Raw genomic sequence first — 12,185 nt, 5'->3', positions numbered from 1 at the left:
GTGCTGATTCTCATTCCGGTCGCTTCACACTCGGCTGCGAACCGATCCAGTGAGAGCTGAAGATCCCGGCCAGATGAAGCCATCAGGACTACATCATCTGCAAAAAGCAGAGACCTAATCCCGTGGCCACCAAACCGGAACCCCTCAACGCCTTGGCTGCGCCTAGAAATTCTGTCCATAAAAGTTATGAACAGAATGGGTGACAAAGGACAGCCTTGGCGAAGTCCAACCCTCACTGGAAACGTGTCCGACTTACTGCCAGCAATGCGGACCAAGCTCTGACACTGATCATACAGGGAGCGGACTGCCACAATAAGACATTCCGATACCCCATACTCTCTGAGCACTCCCCACAGGACTTCCCGAGGGACACGGTCGAATGCCTTCTCCAAGTCTACAAAGCACATGTAGACTGGTTGGGCAAACTCCCATGCACCCTCAAGAACCCTGCCGAGAGTATAGAGCTGGTCCACAGTTCCACGACCAGGACGAAAACCACACTGTTCCTCCTGAATCCGAGGTTCGACTATCCGGCGAAGCCTCCTCTCCAGTACACCTGAATAAACCTTACCGGGAAGGCTGAGGAGTGTGATCCCACGATAGTTGGAACACACCCTCCGGTCCCCCTTCTTAGAGAGAGGGACCACCACCCCGGTCTGCCAATCCAGAGGTACCGCCCCCGATGTCCACGCGATGCTGCAGAGTCTTGTCAACCAAGACAGCCCCACAGCATCCAGAGCCTTGAGGAACTCCGGGCGGATCTCATCCACACCCGGGGCCTTGCCGCCGAGGAGCTTTTTAACTACCTCAGCGACCTCAGCCCCAGAAATAGGAGAGTCCACTACAGATTCCCCAGGCACCGCTTCCTCAAAGAAAGACGTGTTGGTGGGATTGAGGAGGTCTTCGAAGTATTCCCTCCACCGATCCACAACATCCGCAGTCGAAGTCAGCAGAACACCATCCGCACCATACACGGTGTTGATAGTGCACTGCTTCCCCTTCCTGAGGCGCCGTATGGTGGTCCAGAATCGCTTCGAAGCCGTCCGGAAGTCGTTTTCCATGGCTTCCCCGAACTCTTCCCATGTCCGAGTTTTTGCCTCCACGACCGCTAAAGCTGCACACCGCTTGGCCCGTCGGTACCCGTCCACTGCCTCCGGAGTCCTATGAGCCAAAAGAACCCGATAGGACTCCTTCTTCAGCTTGACGGCATCCCTCACTGCTGGTGTCCACCGACGGGTTCTGGGATTACCGCCACGACAGGCACCAACAACCTTGCGGCCACAGCTCCAATCAGCCGCCTCGACAATAGAGGTTCGAAACATGGTCCACTCGGACTCAATGTCCCGCACCTCCCTCGTGACATGTTCAAAGTTCTTCCGGAGGTGTGAATTGAAACTCTCTCTGACAGGAGACTCTGCCAGACGTTCCCAGCAGACCCTCACAATGCGCTTGGGCCTGCCAGGTCTGTCCGGCATCCTCCCCCACCATCGCAGCCAACTCACCACCAGGTGGTGATCGGTAGAAAGCTCCGCCCCTCTCTTCACCCGAGTGTCCAAAACATAAGGCCGCAAATCCGATGACACAACTACAAAGTCGATCATGGAACTGCGGCCTAGGGTGTCCTGGTGCCAAGTGCACATTAGGACACCCTTATGTTTGAACATGGTGTTTGTTATGGACAATCCGTGACGAGCACAAAAGTCCAATAACAAAACACCACTCGGGTTTAGATCCGGGCGACCATTCTTCCCAATCACGCCTCTCCAGGTTTCACTGTCGTTGCCAACATGAGCGTTGAAGTCTCCCAGTAGGACAAGGGAATCACCCGGAGGAGCACTTTCCAGTACTCCCTCGAGTGTACCCAAAAAGGGTGGGTATTCTGAACTGCTGTTTGGTGCGTAAGCACAAACAACAGTCAGGACCCGTCCCCCCACCCGAAGGCGAAGGGAAGCTACCCTCTCGTCCACTGGGTTGAACTCAAACGTGCAGGCTTTGAGCCGGGGGGCAACGAGAATTGCCACCCCAGCCCGTCGCCTCTCACTGCCGGCAACGCCAGAGTGGAAGAGGGTCCAGTCCCTCTCGAGAGAACTGGTTCCGGAGCCCTTGCTGTGCGTCGAGGTGAGTCCGACTATATCCAGCCGGAACTTCTCTACCTCGCGCACTAGCTCAGGCTCCTTCCCCCCCAGTGAGGTGACGTTCCACGTCCCAATAGCTAGCTTATGTAGCCGAGGATCGGACCGCCAAGTGCCCTGCCTTCGGCTGCCGCCCAGCTCACAATGCACCCGACCTCTATGGCCACTCCTATGAGTGGTGAGCCCATTGGAGGGATGACCCACGTTGCCTCTTCGGGCTGTGCCCGGCCGGGCCCCATGGGAACAGGCCCGACCACCAGGCGCTCGCCATCGTGCCCCAACTCCGGGCCTGGCTCCAGAGCGGGGCCCCGGTGACCCACGTCCGGGCGAGGGAAATCTGGGTTCATTTTGTTGTAATTCCATAGAAGTCTTTGAGCTGCTCTTTGTCTGATCACTCACCTAGGACCTGTTTGTCTTGGGAGACCCTACCAGGGGGCATGAAAGCCCCCAGACAACATAGCTCCTAGGATCATTGGGACACGCAAACTCCTCTACCACGGTAAGGTAGCAGGTCAGAGAGGAGAAATTTGCAGATGATTACTGCAATATAAATTTCAAAAAGATTCATTGCTCTTCCTTTTTGCTTTTACCAGTAGCAGTTTAGAAGTCTGAAGTAAAAAAGTGCACAAGTAGGTCAAATGCATTAGTTATTTTCAGGTGGTTAATCAAAGATCCATACAACATAATCTGATATGATTTCATAGTTTAAAGCACTATTTATGTATTTTTTTATGATAAATAAGTGCTAAAAATGTTTTTGCTTGCGCGCTTTGCACGCTCACATGAATTATTTGTGCCCCAGGTGTGCCCCAGTACAGTGTTAGGTCTAGTGACACCCCTCGCTATACCTACTCAATGGCCTAGTGGTTAAGAGTTTCCGCCCTGAGATCGGTAGGTTGTGAGTTCAAACCCCAGCCGAGTCATACCAAAGACTATAAAAATGGGACCCATTACCTCCCTGCTTGGCACTCAGCATCAAGGGTTGGAATTGGAGGTTAAATCACCAAAAATGATTCCCGGGCGCAGCACCGCTGCTGCTCACTTCTCCCCTCACCTCCCAGGGGGTGAACAAGGGGATGGGTCAAATGCAGAGGACACATTTCACCCAGTGGGTGTGTGATAATCATTTGTACTTTAACTTAATTTAATTATATGAACCATGTTCAAGAACCAGTTAGGTCCGTAAATCGAGTTTCCACTGTATCTACATAAGCTCGATGATGAAGCAGATTTTAACTAATGGGAACTCTCCACCGTAGTTTCTTACCTGTGTAAGTCCGGAGGCCTTCAGGATCTCCTGTGGAGACCGTGTTCCGAACAGACTGAGGGATCGCAGCACCAACATTCGGTTATACACCTTATTTCTTGCCTGCCAGTTGGAAAACACTTGTGAGCTGTCACCTATTAGGAAGCAAGCATCGGACACAAGACAAGCAATATGATTGTAATGACCTCTTTCTTGAAGTTGAGAAAATAGTTGGTTTGGTCGATGAGGAAGATTTCCAAAGCGGAGCGTCGCAGGTTGTATCGCCGCAGGTGGACCTCACGGATCTGGCTCAGAGGCCATTTGAAGTCGTGTCCAACACCTTCGGGGAAACACAAAAGCAAATTCATCAACAGTTCTATTATATCACATAATCTTGCTGCTTGAATAAAGCTATGTAACATTAATCTATTTCAGTGTTTCCTAACCATTGTTGGGCAGCCAAATATAGATATATTATTATTATTATTAATTTAGTTCATTTTAGCACAGCGTAAATGTATGTATATTTATTTTTCATAATTTTTTTGCCTAAGATTTGATAATAATCTGCAATTAACACATGCTTTTATATCATTTGACAAGGTTTATCTTGTTCAACTGTAAGGAGGTTAGATATAATTTTTGAATACGATTACAGTCAAGAGTAAGATTACTAATTCAGTATTGATATTTGAATGGGCCCTGGGCACTTCTGTAGTGGAAAAGTCGGGCCCTGAGGTCAAAAAGGTTAAAGGGGAACATTATCACAATTTCAGAAGGGTTAAAATCAATAAAAATCAGTTCCCAGTGGCTTATTTTACGATTCAAAGTTTTTTTCAAAATTTTACCTATCATAGAATATTCCGAAAAAGGTTTTAAAGTGCCTGATTTTTGCTATATGTGAAGCCACCGTCCATTTTCCTGTGACGTCATCCAGTGATATACATGCTATCCAGGCAGATAGCACAGCAAGGTATAGCGACATTAGCTCGGATTCAGACTCGATTTTCAGCGGCTTAAGCGATTCAACAGATTATGTATGTATTGAAACGGAGGGTTGGAGTATGGAGGCAAATAGCGAAAACGAAATTGAAGAAGAAACTGAAGCTATTGAGCGAAGAGCTATTGACGCTATTCGGCCATGTCTGCCTTAGCGTCGCCGGTAAAATGTGCAGACAAAACGATCGATTAGATGGCAGTCATGCCGCGACCAAATATGTCTGATTAGCACATAAGTCAATAACATCAACAAAACTCACCTTTGTGAGTTCGTTGACTTTATCGTTGGAAATGCATCTGCTTTGAGTGTCGCAGGGTATCCATTCATCTCTGTGCCATGTCTGTCGTAGCATTGCCAGTAAAATGTGCGGACCAAACGAGGGACTTTCGCATCTCTTGACACTGGAGCAACTTAAATCCGTCAATTGGTAAGTGTTTGTTCGGCATTAAATGTGGATGGAGGGAAAGGCTGAATGCAAATATAGCTACAAATGAGACATAACGATGCAATATGTACATACAGCTAGCCTAAATAGCATGTTAGCATCGATTAGCATGCCGTGCTAATCAATGCACATTCTACGTTAATCAACTTGAATCCGTCCCTGATCGTGTTGTTACACCCTCCTACAACACACCGACGAGGCATGATGTCTCCAAATTACTGGAAAACATTCGAAACAACGGAAAATAACTGAGCTGATATGACTTGCTGTGTGTAATGTGTTTGAGAAAATGGCGATTGACTACCTAGGTGACGTCACGTTTTGACGTCATCGCTCCGAGAGCAAATAATAGAAAAGGCGTTTAATTCGCCAAAATACACCCATTTAGAGTACGGAAATCGGTTAAAAAAATATATGGTCTTTTTTCTGCAACATCAAGGTATATATTGACGCTTACATAGGTCTGGTGATAACGTTCCCCTTTAATAACCTGTGATCTATTTTAAAATTACTCACTTATTTGGTATGTGTCAAATAAAACGTTTTGATGATGATATCGATGCAGAAACGTTCTGTAATCCCTCACCAATGAATTGTTTTTCCCATTTTCAAAAGCATATTTTATGTATGTTTACCTAAATTGAGCCTCATTTATGTCTTACATGTATTACAATACATTATTTGCCCTAATATGTGAAGTGAATTATATATATATAGCGCTTTTTCTCTAGTGATTTAAAGCGCTTTACATAGTGAAACCCAATATCTAAATTTTACATTTTAAACCAAAGTGGGTGGCACTGGGAGCAGGCGGGTAAAGTGTCTTGCCCAAGGACACAACGGCAGTGACTAGGATGGCGGAAGCAGGGATCGAACCTGCAACCCTAAAGTTGCTGGCAACCGAGCTATATCGCCCCACATTATCCATTACAATTGTTGTGGTGATCAAAATGTAAATTCACCAAACGGGACTTACATTTCCCGGTTAAGTTTAAGTTTTGTTTCCATGCCGACGGAAGCTTTGTTTAGTTTTTTTTTAAGTAGAGAGCAAAACTGACACATCTCCACATTGGCGAGCTTTTGAAGTGAGCATTGTCGAACGACAACAGCGAGAAAAAGATGTTGCCGCCTAATGTGCAATGACGCTTTGAGGATACTCCGGCTACCAGCAAGTAGAACGCACTCAAGGCTACAATGATGGGTAAAACCAGTGTAAAGGTGACTATATAGGTGCGATTTCATGTGTAGCGTGTTGTAATATTGTTATAAAACATATTTAAAGGTCTTAAAAAATGTATGTTCTAAGTATGATAATATTAGATTCATGAGTAAAATTCCTACTCCGCGGATATTAATACTTTTAAGTCCGGTAACAATTAGACGCGATAAATAAGGGACAACTGTATACAAACCCACTAGGGATGTAATAATAAACGGTATTAATAATAACCGTGGTACACCGTCCGACGGTAATTTAATCCTTTTAAATTGAAATGATCGAAAAATTGCGACTGATAACTGCACTTTGATGAACTGACTATTTCTAGCTTAAATGCTAACATTAAAATAAGAGTCATTAACGTCTTTACCAGTGTTAATTTTGTTGACGAAAAATTTTTGGGGGATTAGACAGAGAGACAAAAACGACAACAGCAAATACAACAACAACAATAGAACAACACCAGCACATACAATATGTACAAATATGATCGTAAAAGTGATAGCAAATAAGCAGTTAGTGAAATAAATAATATAGCAATGACAATGAGCATTTTTACACTAAAACTGGAGCAATACAAATACCAATAGAAAAAGCGCTATTGATCATGAACAAAACCAATAGTTTACTTCTATTATCAACAATAAAGTTGTTCAAATGCAACAATACGTATACATAATGATAGCTAGAAAGATAATAAAATAATACATAATAAATGAAAAAAAAAAAAAAGAAGGAATACCGAAAGATGAAAGGGAAGAGAGAGAGGCAACCTATATTAATCTTGTAGATTGTTATAGTAACAATGGTTTAAGCTCTGTCAGTATGCCTTGTGTTACCCAGTTTACCCAAGGGCAACAACGTTGATATATGTGTGATGAAACATGATTATGTGCGTGAGTGTATGTATGTATATGTACTTGTATATGAACAGAATGTGTATATGAATGTTTGTACAGTATATGTATGTTTGTTACGTTGCATCGTTACGTTCCTGAACCCAACACACCTTCATCCTTCTCTTGGCTGCCGTCATAGAAGTAGATATGTTGGGTGGTTATCTCCAAGCGACCGGGTACCACGTCAACCACCGTCACCAGCTCACAGTCTTCCCCCAACACTAGTTTCTCCTTCTGACCCGCCTCCTCTGCTTCCAGCCTGCCGGACAACAACAAAATGCATCCCAGGTGACGGTCAACCAGGCATCAATTACGTGACCACACTCAGATTGACTTACGGGTTGATGGCTGCAGCGGGGTCGTCCTCAGGCAGTTCCAAGACGTCATCTTCCAAGTTGGTCACCTTGACCTGCTTCACAGCCTCCAGCAGCAGCGATTCTGGGTTTACCAACTGCTGTTGGACACCTGAGCAAAGCCAAGGAAGTTGAAATATTCTTATCAAATAGTGGAGAACGTCATGTCATGTCAAAACCAGATGTGTTTTGGTACCGAAGTTGTCCCGCAGAGCGCTGGCCTCCTTGTGAGGGTCAAAGTTGTAATTCCGGACCAGCTTCAGCCTCATGCGGGAGAAGTTCTCAGCGCTGGATAGCTTCCAGCGCATCTTATCCTGCTGCCTGTTACAAAGACGTCAAAGATTGATTGAGCAAGACTACCACCTTACCATGAATTGATTAACGTGGACCCCGGCTTTAAAGGTGAACATTATCACACTTTCAAAAGGGTTAAAAACAAAAAAAATCAGTTCCCAGTGGCTTGTTTTATTTTTCGAAGTTTTTTTTCAAAATTTTACACCCGAAAAACTGCGTCAAAGTGCCTTATTTTCGGCTCTCTGAGAAGACACTGTCCATTTCCCTGTGACGTCATACAGGGCTGCCAATACAAACAACATGGCGGTTACCACAGCAAGATATAGCGACATTAGCTCGGATTCAGACTCGGATTTCAGCGGCTTAAGCGATTCAACAGATTACGCATGTATTGAAACAGATGGTCGGAGTATGGAGGCAGATAGCGAAAACGAAATTGAAGAAGAAATTTAATCTATTGAGCGAATAGCTATTGACACTATTCGGCCATAGCATGGGTGTACCTAATGAAGTGGCCCATACCATGGCTGCCTTATTAGCATCGCCGGTAAAATGTGCGGACCAAACGATCAGGACTTTCGCATCTTGTGACACTGGAGCAACTTAAATCAGTCGATTGGTAAGTGTTTGTTTTGCATTAAATGTGGGTATCTAGTTTCAAATGTACATACAGCTAGCGTAAATAGCATGTTAGCATCGATTAGCGTAGCATGTTAGCATCGATTAGCTGGCAGTCATGCTGTGACCAAATATGTCTGATTAGCACATAAGTCAACAACATCAACAAAACTTACCTTTGTGATTTTGTTGACTTAATCGCTGCAAATGCATCTGCAGGTTATCCATACATCTCTGTGCCATGTCTGTCTTAGCATCGCCGGTCAAATGTGCAGACACTCTGGCAAATTCAATGGGGGCCTGGCGGAAGATTTCTTGCCAGTGGCGCAACTTGAATCCCTCCCTGTTAGTGTTGTTACACCCTCCGACAACACACCGACGAGGCATGATGTCTCCAAGGTTCCAAAAAATAGTCGGAAAAACGGAAAATAACAGAGCTGAGACCCGGTGTTTGTAATGTGAAAATGAACATGGCGGGTGTATTACCTCGGTGACGTCAAGTTCTGACATCATCGCTAAAAGACCGATAAACAGAAAGGCGTTTAATTTGCCAAAATTCACCCATTTAGAGTTCGGAAATCGGTTAAAAAAATACATGGTCTTTTTTCTGCAACATCAAGGTATATATTGATGCTTACATAGGTTTGGTGATAATGTTCCCCTTTAACAGGTTGAAAAACTTATTCGGGTGTTACCATTTAGTGGTCAATTGTATGGAATATGTACTGAACTGTGCAATCTACCAATAAAAGTATAAATCAATCAATCAATCAAAACCCCTTGTGCCGAGTGTCAGCTTTCCATTCACAACATACTTCAGGGATGCACCTTTTTTTTGTTGAACTTTACAAACATAGCAGCGATACAAATAAGCCCTTTTTAAGCCTTTTTTTGTAGCAGTATCTTTAGCGGCAAAAATCTTTGTTGGCTTTTAAAATGCTTGGCATTTTAGGTGGTTGATAAGGTTTGATGTGTTGAAGCGAAAAGAAATGTTCCTCCTTGAATGTTTGCAAAACAATTGGTGCAAATAGCAGGCGAAATGTCTTAATCAGAAACAGTAAAGAAGTTGATTGACGCCATGTTTGTTTACAATGAGCTCAGGAGACGTTTATGACAACATGACACATCGGGATGGTTTACCGAATCCGGTACCTGGCGGGCACCGATTCAAAAGTGCCAAGTTTGGGTATCTGGGTTGAGCTGGTCGCCACGCGGGGTTACCTATTCTTTCGATCACTCCATCAAAATGGGAGTGGACTAAGCCAAACCACCTCTAGGTAGTGTTGCAAGTTTCAATGCCAACAAAGAAATTAACTAAAAAAAAAAAAAAAAACGCTCCGATGTTAGCAAAGTACGGCTCCACTTTTCCACAAAATAGTTATTTTAACTTTTTAATTTTAACACCTTATTGATGACAACTACAAGTAATATACGTGTTACAATCGAACGGCTGGTGGGTAATTAGTACAATACTTACAGTATTAACATTTTGTAGGACACAACAGATAGGAAAGACTGAATTGACAAACACCCTAAACCAGGGGTCGGGAACCTTCTTGGCTGAGAGAGCCAAAAAGCTAAATATTTTAAAATGTATTTCCGTAAGAGCCAAATAATATTTTTTTAAACACTGAACACAACTAAACGCGTGCATTTTTAAGTAAGACCAATATTTCTAGAGTATAATAAGTCTCTTTTTCTTTGTAATAACATTGTTATTCTGACGCTAACTGTGGAAGGGGCGTGGCCTTCGGGCTTGCAGCGAACTGGGGTGTGAAAGGTCCGGCCTAGAAATCAGCGAAAGGTGTGTAGATGGCCCACCTGGGCCTTGTTATCTAATCACCTGTCGCTCTGTTATGAGAAGCAGCCAGGAGGAGAGACAGGGTTGGGGCTGGAGCCAGAGCCCGAGCGAGAACGAAAGAGAAAAATACAATTGCTAGAAAGCAACTGAAAGACTTATTGAAAAATTAAACAATATTGTAACCCTGAAACAGGCTCTCATGTCGGTGCTTGGTGGTCTGAAGAACCTTCAGGAGGGCAAGACCCATACTGACCACTAATAAATACATAACTTCTTACCATTAACGCAACTTCTTGAACAGGTGCGGTAGAAAATGGATGGATGGATTAAAAATGCATTAGAATGTTTTATATTTTGAACATTATGTTTAACACCGTGATTACAATTTGAATTATTCATTACTTATCGTGTTAAGCAATGTCAGCTCAGATTTATCGGAGAGCCAGATGCAGTCATCAAAAGAGCCACATCTGGCTCGCGAGCCGTAGGTTCCCTACCCCTGCCATAAACTATACACTACTGCAATTTAGGTTATGTTTACAGTGAAGAGTTGGATTGTCCAATTCAGACTTTTTTTTTTTTGTCAAATCCGACCATTTCATGTGATTTCTTGTCAGGCTTTCCCCTGACAGTGTGTCGATGTTTTAGTTTTTCCTCTGCATTTATCTTTGTTTCCTCTGTGTTTAGTATCTCCTGTCTTTACTTCCTGTCAAGTGCTCTTATTTTGCTTCAGCTTCCTGTTTGTCTCCCTGTGTGCTGTTGTCCCCTCATCGGCGGCTGATTGGCACCTGGCCACACCTGTTCTCAATCAGCCCGATCCTATTTGTACCCACTTTGTCTTCCAGTCAGTGCTGGATCATTGTCGTTGCCACATGTCGCTCTTGTCATTGCTATCGTGTCGTGTCACTTTATTGCAGCGTAGCGGTAAATTATATTCGTTTGTTTGTAGCTTACTGTCTTTTGTTCCCTGCTTCCGTTTTGTTTTCACTCTACAAGTAACGACTTCTATTTTCCTGTTTGCTACCTGCTAGCTTCCACGCTAGGCCCTTTTTTGTTTCTTGCTGGCTTCTATGCTAAAGACCCTTAGTTTGTTATCCGTCTCGTGCGCGCTTTGTGTTAGTACCCTTTTGTTTGATTTTGTCTTAGTATCTTTATTAAATCATGTTTTCTCACTCCATGCCTGCCTCCATCTCTGCATCTTGGGGTTCGACAACAACAAACTCTGACAATTTCTAATGTGAATGCAATCTGACCTGTATGCGGACATGACTTGACGTTGCACGCACTGCAATGGTTAGGGAAGTAAAAATGGCTTCAGCTCTAGTCGGTCTCAGTACTGGCACATTTGTGGAAATTTCAAAGATTTTGTGCAATCAAAGTCAATGTTTTCTGGACCGAATTATAGCAAGTTGACGATTGGGAAGGAAGAGGAGGAATATTTTGGCTCTCGCAGTTATCCGGAAATTTTAGTTTCGATGTCTAAAGAGAGTGTCTGTGGGCAAGCAGTTGGAGATAGGAGTGATGGATTTTTCACGCGAGTTCCTAAAACATTTCATTTTCACCTTTTTTTAATTGAGTTTGAGTCGAGTTTGTGTTTTTTTGGAACATGCGTGCATACAACATAATACATCACAATTCCCAGTTTCTCTATTCAACATGTTTGAAAAGGAGTAGGAAGAAGCAGCGCTTATTTAATCCTACCCCCTTTTCCTTTACATAGCAGTTTCTAAAACTTTAGTTCACTTCCTATTTTAAATTTTTTCACAATATACTCCATAAGTAATAACATTGAAAAAAAATAAATAATAATTAGTGAAGTAAGTTATATTTCATATGGTGAGATAAATAAGATTATCTAAAAAAATTATGAATGGATTAAAAAAATTCAGAATGTTTTTCATGGTTCTTCTTTTTTGTACTTTATAAACAATTTAAGTTTGAAGATTTTCTTGAATTGGATCATATTAGTACATTGTTTGATTTCTTTGGTTAATCCATACCATAATTTAATTCCACATTAGGGCTGGGCGATATATCGAATATACTCGATATATTGCGGGTTTGTCTCTGTGCGATATAGAAAATGACTATATCTTGATAAATGAGTATACGTCCTCACACAGTTGCTTTTAGCAGCGGGCATTACACTACAGGCTTATCTCACTCTTTGTTGTTTCT

General features: G+C 43.3%; 1 protein-coding gene across 3 annotated transcripts in view; it reads right to left on the bottom strand.

Annotated features, from left to right (window-relative positions):
• Positions 1-12,185, bottom strand: part of LOC133544401 (neurobeachin-like protein 1) — a 151,379-nt gene that overhangs the window by 31,183 nt on the left and 108,011 nt on the right. For all 3 annotated transcript variants that reach the window (XM_061889685.1, XM_061889683.1, XM_061889686.1), the window contains 5 exons: positions 7,491-7,615; positions 7,280-7,406; positions 7,052-7,200; positions 3,585-3,718; positions 3,400-3,501 (listed from right to left, as the gene is read on the bottom strand). In XM_061889685.1, the coding sequence (XP_061745669.1) occupies positions 3,400-3,501; positions 3,585-3,718; positions 7,052-7,200; positions 7,280-7,406; positions 7,491-7,615 (637 nt within the window). The remainder of the gene's footprint in view (positions 1-3,399; positions 3,502-3,584; positions 3,719-7,051; positions 7,201-7,279; positions 7,407-7,490; positions 7,616-12,185) is intronic.

Source organism: Nerophis ophidion, linkage group LG27 (genome assembly GCF_033978795.1).
Source record: "Nerophis ophidion isolate RoL-2023_Sa linkage group LG27, RoL_Noph_v1.0, whole genome shotgun sequence".
Lineage (NCBI taxonomy): Eukaryota > Metazoa > Chordata > Actinopteri > Syngnathiformes > Syngnathidae > Nerophis > Nerophis ophidion.
This window is presented reverse-complemented; position numbering and strand designations above follow the sequence as displayed.